This window comes from Salvelinus alpinus, chromosome 25 (genome assembly GCF_045679555.1).
Source record: "Salvelinus alpinus chromosome 25, SLU_Salpinus.1, whole genome shotgun sequence".
NCBI classification, from domain to species: Eukaryota; Metazoa; Chordata; class Actinopteri; order Salmoniformes; family Salmonidae; genus Salvelinus; species Salvelinus alpinus.
Window position 1 is genome coordinate 47,766,925 of NC_092110.1, and position 18,968 is coordinate 47,785,892.

Genomic DNA, 18,968 nt, shown 5'->3' on the forward strand with positions numbered 1-18,968 from the left:
GTGAGGGTAAGGGTTAGAGGTGTAGGGTGAGACAGACATTGAGAGGGTTAGGGTTAGAGGTCAGGTTACTCTACCTACCGTCTTGAGACGCTTCACTGCGCCCTCACAAATATGCATTCCTCTGGACTCCTCCACCTCTACATGGCCCAGGTACTAGAGAGACGGAGACAGGAGAGAGAGAGAACAGAGTTAGTGAGGTACTAGAGAGACGGAGACAGGAGAGAGAGAGAACAGAGTTAGTGAGATACTAGAGAGACGGAGAGGGAGACAGGGGAGAGAGAGAACAGAGTTAGTGAGGTACTAGAGAGACGGAGAGGGAGACAGGGGAGAGAGAGAACAGAGTTAGTGAGGTACTAGAGAGACGGAGACAGGAGAGAGAGAGAACAGAGTTAGTGAGGTACTAGAGAGACGTAGAGGGAGACAGGAGAGAAAGAGAACAGAGTTAGTGAGGTACTAGAGAGACGGAGACAGGAGAGAGAGAGAACAGAGTTAGTGAGGTACTAGAGAGACGGAGAGGGAGACAGGAGAGAGAGAGAACAGAGTTAGTGAGGTACTAGAGAGACGGAGAGGGAGACAGGAGAGAGAGAGAACAGAGTTAGTGAGGTACTAGAGAGACGGAGACAGGAGAGAGAGAGAACAGAGTTAGTGAGGTACTGGAGAGACGGAGAGGGAGACAGGGGAGAGAGAGAACAGAGTTAGTGAGGTACTAGAGAGACGGAGAGGGAGACAGGAGAGAGAGAGAGCAGAGTTAGTGAGGTACTAGAGAGACGGAGAGGGAGACAGGGGAGAGAGAGAACAGAGTTAGTGAGGTACTAGAGAGACGGAGAGGGAGACAGGAGAGAGAGAGAACAGAGTTAGTGAGGTACTAGAGAGACGGAGAGGGAGACAGGAGAGAGAGAGAACAGAGTTAGTGAGGTACTAGAGAGACGGAGACAGGAGAGAGAGAGAACAGAGTTAGTGAGGTACTAGAGAGACGGAGAGGGAGACAACAGAGTTAGTGAGGTACTAGAGAGACGGAGAGGGAGACAGGGGAGAGAGAGAACAGAGTTAGTGAGGTACTAGAGAGACGGAGACAGGAGAGAGAGAACAGAGTTAGTGAGGTACTAGAGAGACGGAGAGGGAGACAACAGAGTTAGTGAGGTACTAGAGAGACGGAGAGGGAGACAGGGGAGAGAGAGAACAGAGTTAGTGAGGTACTAGAGAGACGGAGACAGGAGAGAGAGAGAACAGAGTTAGTGAGGTACTAGAGAGACGGAGAGGGAGACAGGGGAGAGAGAACAGAGTTAGTGAGGTACTAGAGAGACGGAGACAGGAGAGAGAGAGAGCAGAGTTAGTGAGGTACTAGAGAGACGGAGAGGGAGACAGGGGAGAGAGAACAGAGTTAGTGAGGTACTAGAGAGACGGAGACAGGAGAGAGAGAGAACAGAGTTAGTGAGGTACTAGAGAGACGGAGAGGGAGACAGGGGAGAGAGAGAGAACAGAGTTAGTGAGGTACTAGAGAGACGGAGAGGGAGACAGGGGAGAGAGAGAACAGAGTTAGTGAGGTACTAGAGAGACGGAGACAGGAGAGAGAGAGAACAGAGTTAGTGAGGTACTAGAGAGACAGAGAGGGAGACAGGAGAGAGAGAACAGAGTTAGTGAGGTACTAGAGAGACGGAGAGGGAGACAGGGGAGAGAGAGAACAGAGTTAGTGAGGTACTAGAGAGACGGAGAGGGAGACAGGGGAGAGAGAGAACAGAGTTAGTGAGGTACTAGAGAGACGGAGAGGGAGACAGGGGAGAGAGAGAACAGAGTTAGTGAGGTACTAGAGAGACGAAGAGGGAGACAGGGGAGAGAGAGAACAGAGTTAGTGAGGTACTAGAGAGACGGAGAGGGAGACAGGGGAGAGAGAGAACAGAGTTAGTGAGGTACTAGAGAGACGAGAGGGAGACAGGGGAGAGAGAGAACAGAGTTAGTGAGGTACTAGAGAGACGGAGAGGGAGACAGGGGAGAGAGAGAACAGAGTTAGTGAGGTACTAGAGAGACGGAGAGGGAGACAGGGGAGAGAGAACAGAGTTAGTGAGGTACTAGAGAGACGGAAAGAGAGACAGGGGAGAGAGAACAGAGTTAGTGAGGTACTAGAGAGACGGAGAGGGAGACAGGGGAGAGAGAGAGAACAGAGTTAGTGAGGTACTAGAGACGGAGAGGGAGGCAGGGGAGAGAGAGAACAGAGTTAGTGAGGTACTAGAGAGACGGAGACAGGAGAGAGAGAGAACAGAGTTAGTGAGGTACTAGAGAGACGGAGAGGGAGACAGGGGAGAGAGAGAACAGAGTTAGTGAGGTACTAGAGAGACGGAGAGGGAGACAGGGGAGAGAGAGAACAGAGTTAGTGAGGTACTAGAGAGACGGAGAGGGAGACAGGAGAGAGAGAGAACAGAGTTAGTGAGGTACTAGAGAGACGGAGAGGGAGACAGGAGAGAGAGAACAGAGTTAGTGAGGTACTAGAGAGACGGAGAGGGAGACAGGAGAGAGAGAGAACAGAGTTAGTGAGGTACTAGAGAGACGGAGAGGGAGACAGGGGAGAGAGAGAACAGAGTTAGTGAGGTACTAGAGAGACGGAGAGGGAGACAGGGGAGAGAGAGAACAGAGTTAGTGAGGTACTAGAGAGACGGAGAGAGAGACAGGGGAAAGAGAGAACAGAGTTAGTGAGGTACTAGAGAGACGAGAGGGAGACAGGGGAGAGAGAGAACAGAGTTAGTGAGGTACTAGAGAGACGGAGAGGGAGACAGGGGAGAGAGAGAGAACAGAGTTAGTGAGGTACTAGAGACGGAGAGGGAGGCAGGGGAGAGAGAGAACAGAGTTAGTGAGGTACTAGAGAGACGGAGACAGGAGAGAGAGAGAACAGAGTTAGTGAGGTACTAGAGAGACGGAGAGGGAGACAGGGGAGAGAGAGAGCAGAGTTAGTGAGGTACTAGAGAGACGGAGAGGGAGACAGGGGAGAGAGAGAACAGAGTTAGTGAGGTACTAGAGAGACTGAGAGGGAGACAGGGGAGAGAGAGAACAGAGTTAGTGAGGTACTACAGAGACGGAGAGGGAGACAGGGGAGAGAGAACAGAGTTAGTGAGGTACTAGAGAGACGGAGAGGGAGACAGGGGAGAGAGAGAACAGAGTTAGTGAGGTACTAGAGAGACGGAGAGGGAGACAGGGGAGAGAGAGAACAGAGTTAGTGAGGTACTAGAGAGACTGAGAGGGAGACAGGGGAGAGAGAGAACAGAGTTAGTGAGGTACTAGAGAGACTGAGAGGGAGACAGGGGAGAGAGAGAACAGAGTTAGTGAGGTACTAGAGAGACGGAGAGGGAGACAGGGGAGAAAGAGAACAGAGTTAGTGAGGTACTAGAGAGACGGAGAGGGAGACAGGAGAGAGAGAGAACAGAGTTAGTGAGGTACTAGAGAGACGGAGAGGGAGACAGGAGAGAGAGAACAGAGTTAGTGAGGTACTAGAGACGGAGAGGGAGACAGGGGAGAGAGAGAACAGAGTTAGTGAGGTACTAGAGAGACGGAGAGGGAGACAGGGGAGAGAGAGAACAGAGTTAGTGAGGTACTAGAGAGACGGAGAGGGAGACAGGGGAGAGAGAGAACAGAGTTAGTGAGGTACTAGAGAGACGGAGAGGGAGACAGGGGAGAGAGAGAACAGAGTTAGTGAGGTACTAGAGAGACGGAGAGGGAGACAGGAGAGAGAGATAACAGAGTTAGTGAGGTACTAGAGAGACGGAGAGGGAGACAGGAGAGAGAGAGAACAGAGTTAGTGAGGTACTAGAGAGACGGAGAGGGAGACAGGAGAGAGAGAGAACAGAGTTAGTGAGGTACTAGAGAGACGGAGAGGGAGACAGGGGAGAGAGAGAACAGAGTTAGTGAGGTACTAGAGAGACGGAGAGGGAGACAGGGGAGAGAGAGAACAGAGTTAGTGAGGTACTAGAGAGACGGAGAGAGAGACAGGGGAAAGAGAGAACAGAGTTAGTGAGGTACTAGAGAGACGGAGAGGGAGACAGGGGAGAGAGAGAACAGAGTTAGTGAGGTACTAGAGAAGGAGAGGGAGACAGGAGAGAGAGAACAGAGTTAGTGAGGTACTAGAGAGACGGAGAGGGAGACAGGGGAGAGAGAGAACAGAGTTAGTGAGGTACTAGAGAGACGGAGAGGGAGACAGAGAGAGAGAGAACAGAGTTAGTGAGGTACTAGAGAGACGGAGAGGGAGACAGGAGAGAGAGAGAACAGAGTTAGTGAGGTACTAGAGACGGAGAGGGAGACAGGAGAGAGAGAACAGAGTTAGTGAGGTACTAGAGAGACGGAGAGGGAGACAGGGGAGAGAGAGAACAGAGTTAGTGAGGTACTAGAGAGACGGAGAGGGAGACAGGGGAGAGAGAGAACAGAGTTAGTGAGGTACTAGAGAGACGGAGAGGGAGACAGGGGAGAGAGAGAACAGAGTTAGTGAGGTACTAGAGAGACGGAGAGGGAGACAGGAGAGAGAGAGAACAGAGTTAGTGAGGTACTAGAGAGACGGAGAGGGAGACAGGGGAGAGAGAACAGAGTTAGTGAGGTACTAGAGAGACGGTGAGGGAGACAGGGGAGAGAGAGAACAGAGTTAGTGAGGTACTAGAGAGACGGAGAGGGAGACAGGGGAGAGAGAAAACAGAGTTAGTGAGGTACTAGAGAGACGGAGAGGGAGACAGGGGAGAGAGAGAACAGAGTTAGTGAGGTACTAGAGAGACGGAGAGGGAGACAGGAGAGAGAGAGAACAGAGTTAGTGAGGTACTAGAGAGACGGAGACAGGAGAGAGAGAACAGAGTTAGTGAGGTACTAGAGAGACGGAGACAGGAGAGAGAGAACAGAGTTAGTGAGGTACTAGAGAGACGGAGAGGGAGACAGGAGAGAGAGAGAACAGAGTTAGTGAGGTACTAGAGACAGAGAGGGAGACAGGGGAGAGAGAGAACAGAGTTAGTGAGGTACTAGAGAGACAGAGAGGGAGACAGGAGAGAGAGAGAACAGAGTTAGTGAGGTACTAGAGAGACGGAGAGGGAGACAGGAGAGAGAGAACAGAGTTAGTGAGGTACTAGAGAGACGGTGACAGGGGAGAGAGAGAACAGAGTTAGTGAGGTACTAGAGAGACGGTGACAGGGGAGAGAGAGAACAGAGTTAGTGAGGTACTAGAGAGACGGAGAGGGAGACAGGGGAGAGAGAAAACAGAGTTAGTGAGGTACTAGAGAGACGGAGAGGGAGACAGGGGAGAGAGAGAACAGAGTTAGTGAGGTACTGGAGAGACGGAGAGGGAGACAGGGGAGAGAGAGAACAGAGGTAGTGAGGTACTAGAGAGACGGAGAGGGAGACAGGGGAGAGAGAGAACAGAGTTAGTGAGGTACTAGAGAGACGGAGAGGGAGACAGGAGAGAGAGAGAACAGAGTTAGTGAGGTACTAGAGAGACGGAGACAGGAGAGAGAGAGAGCAGAGGTAGTGAGGTACTAGAGAGACGGAGAAGGAGACAGGGGAGAGAGAGAGAACAGAGTTAGTGAGGTACTAGAGAGACAGAGAGGGAGACAGGGGAGAGAGAACAGAGTTAGTGAGGTACTAGAGAGACGGAGAGGGAGACAGGGGAGAGAGAGAGAACAGAGTTAGTGAGGTACTAGAGACGGAGAGGGAGACAGGAGAGAGAGAACAGAGTTAGTGAGGTACTAGAGAGACGGAGAGGGAGACAGGGGAGAGAGAGAACAGAGTTAGTGAGGTACTAGAGAGACGGAGAGGGAGACAGGGGAGAGAGAGAACAGAGTTAGTGAGGTACTAGAGAGACGGAGAGGGAGACAGGGGAGAGAGAGAACAGAGTTAGTGAGGTACTAGAGAGACGGAGAGGGAGACAGGAGAGAGAGAGAACAGAGTTAGTGAGGTACTAGAGAGACGGAGAGGGAGACAGGAGAGAGAGAACAGAGTTAGTGAGGTACTAGAGAGACGGAGAGGGAGACAGGGGAGAGAGAGAACAGAGTTAGTGAGGTACTAGAGAGACGGAGAGGGAGACAGGGGAGAGAGAGAACAGAGTTAGTGAGGTACTAGAGAGACGGAGAGGGAGACAGGGGAGAGAGAGAACAGAGTTAGTGAGGTACTAGAGAGACGGAGAGGGAGACAGGGGAGAGAGAAAACAGAGTTAGTGAGGTACTAGAGAGACGGAGAGGGAGACAGGAGAGAGAGAGAACAGAGTTAGTGAGGTACTAGAGAGACGGAGACAGGAGAGAGAGAACAGAGTTAGTGAGGTACTAGAGAGACGGAGACAGGAGAGAGAGAACAGAGTTAGTGAGGTACTAGAGAGACGGAGAGGGAGACAGGAGAGAGAGAGAACAGAGTTAGTGAGGTACTAGAGAGACGGAGAGGGAGACAGGGGAGAGAGAGAACAGAGTTAGTGAGGTACTAGAGAGACGGAGAGGGAGACAGGGGAGAGAGAGAACAGAGTTAGTGAGGTACTAGAGAGACGGAGAGGGAGACAGGAGAGAGAGAGAACAGAGTTAGTGAGGTACTAGAGAGACGGAGAGGGAGACAGGGGAGAGAGAAACAGAGTTAGTGAGGTACTAGAGAGACGGTGAGGGAGACAGGGGAGAGAGAGAACAGAGTTAGTGAGGTACTAGAGAGACGGAGAGGGAGACAGGAGAGAGAGAAAACAGAGTTAGTGAGGTACTAGAGAGACGGAGAGGGAGACAGGGGAGAGAGAGAACAGAGTTAGTGAGGTACTAGAGAGACGGAGAGGGAGACAGGAGAGAGAGAGAACAGAGTTAGTGAGGTACTAGAGAGACGGAGAGGGAGACAGGGGAGAGAGAGAACAGAGTTAGTGAGGTACTAGAGAGACGGAGAGACAGGAGAGAGAGAACAGAGTTAGTGAGGTACTAGAGAGACGGAGAGGGAGACAGGGGAGAGAGAGAACAGAGTTAGTGAGGTACTAGAGAGACAGAGAGGGAGACAGGAGAGAGAGAGAACAGAGTTAGTGAGGTACTAGAGAGACGGAGAGGGAGACAGGAGAGAGAGAGAACAGAGTTAGTGAGGTACTAGAGACAGAGAGGGAGACAGGGGAGAGAGAGAACAGAGTTAGTGAGGTACTAGAGAGACAGAGAGGGAGACAGGAGAGAGAGAGAACAGAGTTAGTGAGGTACTAGAGAGACGGAGAGGGAGACAGGAGAGAGAGAACAGAGTTAGTGAGGTACTAGAGAGACGGTGACAGGGGAGAGAGAGAACAGAGTTAGTGAGGTACTAGAGAGACGGTGACAGGGGAGAGAGAGAACAGAGTTAGTGAGGTACTAGAGAGACGGAGAGGGAGACAGGGGAGAGAGAGAACAGAGTTAGTGAGGTACTAGAGAGACGGAGAGGGAGACAGGAGAGAGAGAGAACAGAGTTAGTGAGGTACTAGAGAGACGGAGAGGGAGACAGGGGAGAGAGAGAACAGAGTTAGTGAGGTACTAGAGAGACGGAGAGAGGAGACAGGAGAGAGAGAGAACAGAGTTAGTGAGGTACTAGAGAGACGGAGAGGGAGACAGGGGAGAGAGAGAACAGAGTTAGTGAGGTACTAGAGAGACGGAGACGGGAGAGAGAGAACAGAGTTAGTGAGGTACTAGAGAGACGGAGAGGGAGACAGGGGAGAGAGAACAGAGTTAGTGAGGTACTAGAGAGACGGAGAGGGAGACAGGGGAGAGAGAGAACAGAGTTAGTGAGGTACTAGAGAGACGGAGAGGGAGACAGGAGAGAGAGAGAACAGAGTTAGTGAGGTACTAGAGAGACGGAGAGGGAGACAGGGGAGAGAGAGAGAACAGAGTTAGTGAGGTACTAGAGAGACGGAGAGGGAGACAGGGGAGAGAGAGAACAGAGTTAGTGAGGTACTAGAGAGACGGAGAGGGAGACAGGAGAGAGAGAGAACAGAGTTAGTGAGGTACTAGAGAGACGGAGAGGGAGACAGGGGAGAGAGAGAACAGAGTTAGTGAGGTACTAGAGAGACGGAGAGGGAGACAGGGGAGAGAGAACAGAGTTAGTGAGGTACTAGAGAGACGGAGAGGGAGACAGGAGAGAGAGAGAACAGAGTTAGTGAGGTACTAGAGAGACGGAGAGGGAGACAGGGGAGAGAGAGAGAACAGAGTTAGTGAGGTACTAGAGAGACGGAGAGGGAGACAGGAGAGAGAGAGAACAGAGTTAGTGAGGTACTAGAGAGACGAGAGGGAGACAGGGGAGAGAGAGAACAGAGTTAGTGAGGTACTAGAGAGACGGAGAGGGAGACAGGGGAGAGAGAGAACAGAGTTAGTGAGGTACTAGAGAGACGGAGAGGGAGACAGGAGAGAGAGAGAACAGAGTTAGTGAGGTCCTAGAGAGACGGAGAGGGAGACAGGGGAGAGAGAGAACAGAGTTAGTGAGGTACTAGAGAGACGGAGAGGGAGACAGGGGAGAGAGAGAACAGAGTTAGTGAGGTACTAGAGAGACGGAGAGGGAGACAGGGGAGAGAGAGAACAGAGTTAGTGAGGTACTAGAGAGACGGAGAGGGAGACAGGGGAGAGAGAGAACAGAGTTAGTGAGGTACTAGAGAGACGGAGAGGGAGACAGGAGAGAGAGAGAACAGAGTTAGTGAGGTCCTAGAGAGACGGAGAGGGAGAACAGAGTTAGTGAGGTACTGGAGAGACGGAGAGGGAGACAGGGGAGAGAGAGAACAGAGTTAGTGAGATACTAGAGAGACAGAGAGGGAGACAGGGGAGAGAGAGAACAGAGTTAGTGAGATACTAGAGAGACGGAGAGGGAGACAGGGGAGAGAGAGAACAGAGTTAGTGAGGTACTAGAGAGACGGAGAGGGAGACAGGGGAGAGAGAGAACAGAGTTAGTGAGGTACTAGAGAGACTGAGAGGGAGACAGGGGAGAGAGAGAGAACAGAGTTAGTGAGGTACTAGAGAGACGGAGAGAGAGACAGGGGAGAGAGAGAGAACAGAGTTAGTGAGGTACTAGAGAGACGGAGAGAGAGACAGGGGAGAGAGAGAGAACAGAGTTAGTGAGGTACTAGAGAGACGGAGAGGGAGACAGGGGAGAGAGAGAGAACAGAGTTAGTGAGGTACTAGAGAGACGGAGAGGGAGACAGGGGAAAGAGAGAGAACAGAGTTAGTGAGGTACTAGAGAGACGGAGAGGGAGACAGGGGAGAGAGAGAACAGAGTTAGTGAGGTACTAGAGAGACGGAGACAGGAGAGAGAGAACAGAGTTAGTGAGGTACTAGAGAGATGGAGAGGGAGACAGGGGAGAGAGAGAGAACAGAGTTAGTGAGGTACTAGAGAGACGGAGAGGGAGACAGGGGAGAGAGAGAACAGAGTTAGTGAGGTACTAGAGAGACGGAGAGGGAGACAGGGGAGAGAGAGAACAGAGTTAGTGAGATACTAGAGAGACGGAGAGGGAGACAGGGGAGAGAGAGAACAGAGTTAGTGAGGTACTAGAGAGACGGAGAGGGAGACAGGGGAGAGAGAGAGAACAGAGTTAGTGAGGTACTAGAGAGACGGAGAGAGAGACAGGGGAGAGAGAGAGAACAGAGTTAGTGAGGTACTAGAGAGACGGAGAGAGAGACAGGGAGAGAGAGAGAACAGAGTTAGTGAGGTACTAGAGAGACGGAGAGGGAGACAGGGGAGAGAGAGAGAACAGAGTTAGTGAGGTACTAGAGAGACGGAGAGGGAGACAGGGGAGAGAGAGAACAGAGTTAGTGAGGTACTAGAGAGACGGAGAGGGAGACAGGAGAGAGAGAGAACAGAGTTAGTGAGGTCCTAGAGAGACGGAGAGGGAGAACAGAGTTAGTGAGGTACTGGAGAGACGGAGAGGGAGACAGGGGAGAGAGAGAACAGAGTTAGTGAGATACTAGAGAGACAGAGAGGGAGACAGGGGAGAGAGAGAACAGAGTTAGTGAGATACTAGAGAGACGGAGAGGGAGACAGGGGAGAGAGAGAACAGAGTTAGTGAGGTACTAGAGAGACGGAGAGGGAGACAGGGGAGAGAGAGAACAGAGTTAGTGAGGTACTAGAGAGACTGAGAGGGAGACAGGGGAGAGAGAGAGAACAGAGTTAGTGAGGTACTAGAGAGACGGAGAGAGAGACAGGGGAGAGAGAGAGAACAGAGTTAGTGAGGTACTAGAGAGACGGAGAGAGAGACAGGGGAGAGAGAGAGAACAGAGTTAGTGAGGTACTAGAGAGACGGAGAGGGAGACAGGGGAGAGAGAGAGAACAGAGTTAGTGAGGTACTAGAGAGACGGAGAGGGAGACAGGGGAAAGAGAGAGAACAGAGTTAGTGAGGTACTAGAGAGACGGAGAGGGAGACAGGGGAGAGAGAGAACAGAGTTAGTGAGGTACTAGAGAGACGGAGACAGGAGAGAGAGAACAGAGTTAGTGAGGTACTAGAGAGATGGAGAGGGAGACAGGGGAGAGAGAGAGAACAGAGTTAGTGAGGTACTAGAGAGACGGAGAGGGAGACAGGGGAGAGAGAGAACAGAGTTAGTGAGGTACTAGAGAGACGGAGAGGGAGACAGGGGAGAGAGAGAACAGAGTTAGTGAGATACTAGAGAGACGGAGAGGGAGACAGGGGAGAGAGAGAACAGAGTTAGTGAGGTACTAGAGAGACGGAGAGGGAGACAGGGGAGAGAGAGAGAACAGAGTTAGTGAGGTACTAGAGAGACGGAGAGGGAGACAGGAGAGAGAGAACAGAGTTAGTGAGGTACTAGAGAGACGGAGAGAGAGACAGGGGAGAGAGAGAACAGAGTTAGTGAGGTACTAGAGAGACGGAGAGAGAGACAGGGGAGAGAGAGAGAACAGAGTTAGTGAGGTACTAGAGAGACGGAGAGAGAGACAGGGAGAGAGAGAGAACAGAGTTAGTGAGGTACTAGAGAGACGGAGAGGGAGACAGGGGAGAGAGAGAGAACAGAGTTAGTGAGGTACTAGAGAGACGGAGACGGAGACAGGAGAGAGAGAGAACAGAGTTAGTGAGGTACTAGAGAGACGGAGAGGGAGACAGGGGAGAGAGAGAGAACAGAGTTAGTGAGGTACTAGAGAGACGGAGAGGGAGACAGGAGAGAGAGAACAGAGTTAGTGAGGTACTAGAGAGACGGAGAGGGAGACAGGGGAGAGAGAGAGAACAGAGTTAGTGAGGTACTAGAGAGACGGAGACAGGAGAGAGAGAACAGAGTTAGTGAGGTACTAGAGAGACGGAGAGGGAGACAGGGGAGAGAGAGAGAACAGAGTTAGTGAGGTACTAGAGAGACGGAGAGGGAGACAGGGGAGAGAGAGAACAGAGTTAGTGAGGTACTAGAGAGACGGAGAGGGAGACAGGGGAGAGAGAGAACAGAGTTAGTGAGGTACTGGAGAGACGGAGAGGGAGACAGGGGAGAGAGAGAACAGAGTTAGTGAGGTACTAGAGAGACGGAGAGGGAGACAGGGGAGAGAGAGAACAGAGTTAGTGAGGTACTAGAGAGACGGAGACGGAGACAGGAGAGAGAGAGAACAGAGTTAGTGAGGTACTAGAGAGAGGGAGACAGGGGAGAGAGAGAACAGAGTTAGTGAGGTACTAGAGAGAAGGAGAGGGAGACAGGGGAGAGAGAGAACAGAGTTAGTGAGGTACTAGAGAGACAGAGAGGGAGACAGGGGAGAGAGAGAACAGAGTTAGTGAGGTACTAGAGAGACGGAGAGGGAGACAGGAGAGAGAGAGAACAGAGTTAGTGAGGTACTAGAGAGACGGAGACAGGAGAGAGAGAGAACAGAGTTAGTGAGGTACTAGAGAGACAGAGAGGGAGACAGGGGAGAGAGAGAACAGAGTTAGTGAGGTACTAGAGAGACGGAGAGGGAGACAGGGGAGAGAGAGAACAGAGTTAGTGAGGTACTAGAGAGACGGAGAGGGAGACAGGAGAGAGAGAACAGAGTTAGTGAGGTACTAGAGAGACGGAGAGGGAGACAGGGGAGAGAGAGAACAGAGTTAGTGAGGTACTAGAGAGACGGAGAGGGAGACAGGGGAGAGAGAGAACAGAGTTAGTGAGGTACTAGAGAGACGGAGAGGGAGACAGGAGAGAGAGAACAGAGTTAGTGAGGTACTAGAGAGACAGAGAGGGAGACAGGGGAGAGAGAGAACAGAGTTAGTGAGGTACTAGAGAGACGGTGACAAGGGAGAGAGAGAACAGAGTTAGTGAGGTACTAGAGAGACGGAGAGGGAGACAGGGGAGAGAGAACAGAGTTAGTGAGGTACTAGAGAGACGGAGAGGGAGACAGGAGAGAGAGAGAACAGAGTTAGTGAGGTACTAGAGAGACGAGAGGGAGACAGGAGAGAGAGAGAACAGAGTTAGTGAGGTACTAGAGAGACGGAGAGGGAGACAGGGGAGAGAGAGAACAGAGTTAGTGAGGTACTAGAGAGACGGAGAGGGAGACAGGAGAGAGAGAACAGAGTTAGTGAGGTACTAGAGAGACGGAGAGGGAGACAGGAGAGAGAAAACAGAGTTAGTGAGGTACTAGAGAGACGGAGACAGGAGAGAGAGAACAGAGTTAGTGAGGTACTAGAGAGACAGAGAGGGAGACAGGGGAGAGAGAGAACAGAGTTAGTGAGGTACTAGAGAGACTGAGAGGGAGACAGGGGAGAGAGAGAACAGAGTTAGTGAGGTACTAGAGAGACGGAGAGGGAGACAGGAGAGAGAGAACAGAGTTAGTGAGGTACTAGAGAGACGGAGACAGGAGAGAGAGAACAGAGTTAGTGAGGTACTAGAGAGACGGAGAGGGAGACAGGAGAGAGAGAACAGAGTTAGTGAGGTACTAGAGAGACGGAGAGGGAGACAGGAGAGAGAGAGAACAGAGTTAGTGAGGTACTAGAGAGACGAGAGGGAGACAGGAGAGAGAGAGAACAGAGTTAGTGAGGTACTAGAGAGACGGAGAGGGAGACAGGGGAGAGAGAGAACAGAGTTAGTGAGGTACTAGAGAGACGGAGAGGGAGACAGGGGAGAGAGAGAACAGAGTTAGTGAGGTACTAGAGAGACGGAGAGGGAGACAGGAGAGAGAGATAACAGAGTTAGTGGGGTACTAGAGAGACGGAGAGGGAGACAGGAGAGAGAGAACAGAGTTAGTGAGGTACTAGAGAGACGGAGAGGGAGACAGGAGAGAGAGAGAACAGAGTTAGTGAGGTACTAGAGAGACGAGAGGGAGACAGGAGAGAGAGAGAACAGAGTTAGTGAGGTACTAGAGAGACGGAGAGGGAGACAGGGGAGAGAGAGAACAGAGTTAGTGAGGTACTAGAGAGACAGAGAGGGAGACAGGAGAGAGAGAGAACAGAGTTAGTGAGGTACTAGAGAGACGGAGAGGGAGACAGGGGAGAGAGAGAACAGAGTTAGTGAGGTACTAGAGAGACAGAGAGGGAGACAGGAGAGAGAGAGAACAGAGTTAGTGAGGTACTAGAGAGACGGAGACAGGGGAGAGAGAGAACAGAGTTAGTGAGGTACTAGAGAGACGGAGAGGGAGACAGGGGAGAGAGAGAACAGAGTTAGTGAGGTACTAGAGAGACGGAGAGGGAGACAGGAGAGAGAGAGAACAGAGTTAGTGAGGTACTAGAGAGACGGAGAGGGAGACAGGGGAGAGAGAGAACAGAGTTAGTGAGGTACTAGAGAGACGGAGAGGGAGACAGGAGAGAGAGAGAACAGAGTTAGTGAGGTACTAGAGAGACGGAGAGGGAGACAGGGGAGAGAGAGAACAGAGTTAGTGAGGTACTAGAGAGACGGAGAGGGAGACAAGGGAGAGAGAGAACAGAGTTAGTGAGGTACTAGAGAGACGGAGAGGGAGACAGGGGAGAGAGAGAACAGAGTTAGTGAGGTACTAGAGAGACGGTGACAGGGGAGAGAGAGAACAGAGTTAGTGAGGTACTAGAGAGACGGAGAGGGAGACAGGAGAGAGAGAGAACAGAGTTAGTGAGGTACTAGAGAGACGAGAGGGAGACAGGAGAGAGAGAACAGAGTTAGTGAGGTACTAGAGAGACGGAGAGGGAGACAGGGGAGAGAGAGAACAGAGTTAGTGAGGTACTAGAGAGACGGAGAGGGAGACAGGAGAGAGAGAACAGAGTTAGTGAGGTACTAGAGAGACGGAGAGGGAGACAGGAGAGAGAGAACAGAGTTAGTGAGGTACTAGAGAGACGGAGACAGGAGAGAGAGAACAGAGTTAGTGAGGTACTAGAGAGACAGAGAGGGAGACAGGGGAGAGAGAACAGAGTTAGTGAGGTACTAGAGAGACGGAGAGGGAGACAGGAGAGAGAGAACAGAGTTAGTGAGGTACTAGAGAGACGGAGACAGGAGAGAGAGAACAGAGTTAGTGAGGTACTAGAGAGACGGAGAGGGAGACAGGAGAGAGAGAACAGAGTTAGTGAGGTACTAGAGAGACGGAGAGGGAGACAGGAGAGAGAGAGAACAGAGTTAGTGAGGTACTAGAGAGACGAGAGGGAGACAGGAGAGAGAGAGAACAGAGTTAGTGAGGTACTAGAGAGACGGAGAGGGAGACAGGGGAGAGAGAGAACAGAGTTAGTGAGGTACTAGAGAGACGGAGAGGGAGACAGGAGAGAGAGATAACAGAGTTAGTGGGGTACTAGAGAGACGGAGAGGGAGACAGGAGAGAGAGAACAGAGTTAGTGAGGTACTAGAGAGACGGAGAGGGAGACAGGAGAGAGAGAGAACAGAGTTAGTGAGGTACTAGAGAGACGAGAGGGAGACAGGAGAGAGAGAGAACAGAGTTAGTGAGGTACTAGAGAGACGGAGAGGGAGACAGGGGAGAGAGAGAACAGAGTTAGTGAGGTACTAGAGAGACAGAGAGGGAGACAGGAGAGAGAGAGAACAGAGTTAGTGAGGTACTAGAGAGACGGAGAGGGAGACAGGGGAGAGAGAGAACAGAGTTAGTGAGGTACTAGAGAGACAGAGAGGGAGACAGGAGAGAGAGAGAACAGAGTTAGTGAGGTACTAGAGAGACGGAGAAAGGAGAGAGAGAACAGAGTTAGTGAGGTACTAGAGAGACGGAGAGGGAGACAGGGGAGAGAGAGAACAGAGTTAGTGAGGTACTAGAGAGACGGAGAGGGAGACAGGGGAGAGAGAGAACAGAGTTAGTGAGGTACTAGAGAGACGGAGAGGGAGACAGGAGAGAGAGAGAACAGAGTTAGTGAGGTACTAGAGAGACGGAGAGGGAGACAGGAGAGAGAGAGAACAGAGTTAGTGAGGTACTAGAGAGACGGAGAGGGAGACAGGAGAGAGAGAGAACAGAGTTAGTGAGGTACTAGAGAGACGGAGAGGGAGACAGGAGAGAGAGAACAGAGTTAGTGAGGTACTAGAGAGACGGAGAGGGAGACAGGAGAGAGAGAACAGAGTTAGTGAGGTACTAGAGAGACGGAGAGGGAGACAGGAGAGAGAGAGAACAGAGTTAGTGAGGTACTAGAGAGACGGAGAGGGTGACAGGAGAGAGAGAGAACAGAGTTAGTGAGGTACTAGAGAGACGGAGAGGGAGACAGGGGAGAGAGAGAACAGAGTTAGTGAGGTACTAGAGAGACGGAGAGGGAGACAGGGGAGAGAGAGAACAGAGTTAGTGAGGTACTAGAGAGACGGAGAGGGAGACAGGGGAGAGAGAGAACAGAGTTAGTGAGGTACTAGAGAGACGGAGAGGGAGACAGGGGAGAGAGAGAACAGAGTTAGTGAGGTACTAGAGAGACGGAGAGGGAGACAGGAGAGAGAGAGAACAGAGTTAGTGAGGTACTAGAGAGACGGAGACAGGAGAGAGAGAGAACAGAGTTAGTGAGGTACTAGAGAGACGGAGAGGGAGACAGGGGAGAGAGAGAACAGAGTTAGTGAGGTACTAGAGAGACGGAGAGAGGAGACAGGAGAGAGAGAGAACAGAGTTAGTGAGGTACTAGAGAGACGAGAGGGAGACAGGAGAGAGAGAGAACAGAGTTAGTGAGGTACTAGAGAGACGGAGAGGGAGACAGGGGAGAGAGAGAACAGAGTTAGTGAGGTACTAGAGAGACAGAGAGGGAGACAGGGGAGAGAGAGAACAGAGTTAGTGAGGTACTAGAGAGACGGAGAGGGAGACAGGAGAGAGAGAGAACAGAGTTAGTGAGGTACTAGAGAGACGGAGAGGGAGACAGGGGAGAGAGAGAACAGAGTTAGTGAGGTACTAGAGAGACGGAGAGGGAGACAGGGGAGAGAGAGAACAGAGTTAGTGAGGTACTAGAGAGACGAGAGGGAGACAGGAGAGAGAGAGAACAGAGTTAGTGAGGTACTAGAGAGACGGAGAGGGAGACAGGGGAGAGAGAGAACAGAGTTAGTGAGGTACTAGAGAGACGGAGAGGGAGACAGGGGAGAGAGAGAACAGAGTTAGTGAGGTACTAGAGAGACGGAGAGGGAGACAGGGGAGAGAGAGAACAGAGTTAGTGAGGTACTAGAGAGACGGAGAGGGAGACAGGGGAGAGAGAGAACAGAGTTAGTGAGGTACTAGAGAGACGGAGAGGGAGACAGGGGAGAGAGAGAACAGAGTTAGTGAGGTACTAGAGAGACGGAGAGGGAGACAGGAGAGAGAGAGAACAGAGTTAGTGAGATACTAGAGAGACGGAGAGGGAGACAGGGGATAGAGAACAGAGTTAGTGAGGTACTAGAGAGACGGAGACAGGAGAGAGAGAGAACAGAGTTAGTGAGGTACTAGAGAGACGGAGAGGGAGACAGGGGAGAGAGAGAACAGAGTTAGTGAGGTACTAGAGAGACGGAGAGGGAGACAGGGGAGAGAGAGAACAGAGTTAGTGAGGTACTAGAGAGACGGAGACAGGAGAGAGAGAACAGAGTTAGTGAGATACTAGAGAGACGGAGAGGGAGACAGGAGAGAGAGAACAGAGTTAGTGAGGTACTAGAGAGACGGAGACAGGAGAGAGAGAACAGAGTTAGTGAGATACTAGAGAGACAGAGAGGGAGACAGGAGAGAGAGAACAGAGTTAGTGAGGTACTAGAGAGACGGAGAGGGAGACAGGAGAGAGAGAGAACAGAGTTAGTGAGGTACTAGAGAGACGGAGAGGGTGACAGGAGAGAGAGAGAACAGAGTTAGTGAGGTACTAGAGAGACGGAGAGGGAGACAGGGGAGAGAGAGAACAGAGTTAGTGAGGTACTAGAGAGACAGAGAGGGAGACAGGGGAGAGAGAGAACAGAGTTAGTGAGGTACTAGAGAGACGGAGAGGGAGACAGGAGAGAGAGAGAACAGAGTTAGTGAGGTACTAGAGAGACGGAGACAGGAGAGAGAGAGAACAGAGTTAGTGAGGTACTAGAGAGACGGAGAGGGAGACAGGAGAGAGAGAGAGAACAGAGTTAGTGAGGTACTAGAGAGACAGAGAGGGAGACAGGGGATAGAGAACAGAGTTAGTGAGGTACTAGAGAGACGGAGACAGGAGAGAGAGAGAACAGAGTTAGTGAGGTACTAGAGAGACGGAGAGGGAGACAGGGGAGAGAGAGAACAGAGTTAGTGAGGTACTAGAGAGACGGAGAGGGAGACAGGAGAGAGAGAGAACAGAGTTAGTGAGATACTAGAGAGACGGAGAGGGAGACAGGGGATAGAGAACAGAGTTAGTGAGGTACTAGAGAGACGGAGACAGGAGAGAGAGAGAACAGAGTTAGTGAGGTACTAGAGAGACGGAGAGGGAGACAGGGGAGAGAGAGAACAGAGTTAGTGAGGTACTAGAGAGACGGAGAGGGAGACAGGGGAGAGAGAGAACAGAGTTAGTGAGGTACTAGAGAGACGGAGACAGGAGAGAGAGAACAGAGTTAGTGAGATACTAGAGAGACGGAGAGGGAGACAGGAGAGAGAGAACAGAGTTAGTGAGGTACTAGAGAGACGGAGACAGGAGAGAGAGAACAGAGTTAGTGAGATACTAGAGAGACAGAGAGGGAGACAGGAGAGAGAGAACAGAGTTAGTGAGGTACTAGAGAGACGGAGACAGGAGAGAGAGAACAGAGTTAGTGAGATACTAGAGAGACAGAGAGGGAGACAGGAGAGAGAGAACAGAGTTAGTGAGGTACTAGAGAGACGGAGACAGGAGAGAGAGAACAGAGTTAGTGAGATACTAGAGAGACAGAGAGGGAGACAGGAGAGAGAGAACAGAGTTAGTGAGGTACTAGAGAGACGGAGAGGGAGACAGGAGAGAGAGAGAACAGAGTTAGTGAGGTACTAGAGAGACGGAGAGGGTGACAGGAGAGAGAGAGAACAGAGTTAGTGAGGTACTAGAGAGACGGAGAGGGAGACAGGGGAGAGAGAGAACAGAGTTAGTGAGGTACTAGAGAGACAGAGAGGGAGACAGGGGAGAGAGAGAACAGAGTTAGTGAGGTACTAGAGAGACGGAGAGGGAGACAGGGGAGAGAGAGAACAGAGTTAGTGAGGTACTAGAGAGACGGAGAGGGAGACAGGGGAGAGAGAGAACAGAGTTAGTGAGGTACTAAAGAGACGGAGAGGGAGACAGGGGAGAGAGAGAACAGAGTTAGTGAGGTACTAGAGAGACGGAGAGGGAGACAGGGGAGAGAGAGAACAGAGTTAGTGAGATACTAGAGACCTACAGCAGCACCTAGATCTTCTGCACAGATTCTGTCAGACCTGGGCCCTGACAGTAAATCTCAGTAAGACCAAAATAATGGTGTTCCAAAAAAGGTCCAGTCACCAGGACCACAAATTCCATCTAGACACCGTTGCCCTAGAGCACACAAAAAACTATACATACCTCGGCCTAAACATCAGCACCACAGGTAACTTCCACAAAGCTGTGAACGATCTGAGAGACAAGGCAAGAAGGGCCTTCTATGCCATCAAAAGGAACATAAATTTCAACATACCAATTAGGATCTGGCTAAAAATACTTGAATCAGTCATAGAGCCCATTGCCCTTTATGGTTGTGAGGTCTGGGGTCCGCTCACCAACCAAGATTTCACAAAATGGG

General features: G+C 51.2%; 1 protein-coding gene across 5 annotated transcripts in view; it reads right to left on the reverse strand.

Annotated features, from left to right (window-relative positions):
* Positions 1–18,968, reverse strand: part of LOC139554057 (protein numb homolog) — a 121,739-nt gene that overhangs the window by 42,016 nt on the left and 60,755 nt on the right. For all 5 annotated transcript variants that reach the window (XM_071366975.1, XM_071366979.1, XM_071366976.1 and 2 more), the window contains one exon: positions 79–153. In XM_071366975.1, coding sequence (XP_071223076.1) covers positions 79–153 — 75 coding nt within the window. The remainder of the gene's footprint in view (positions 1–78; positions 154–18,968) is intronic.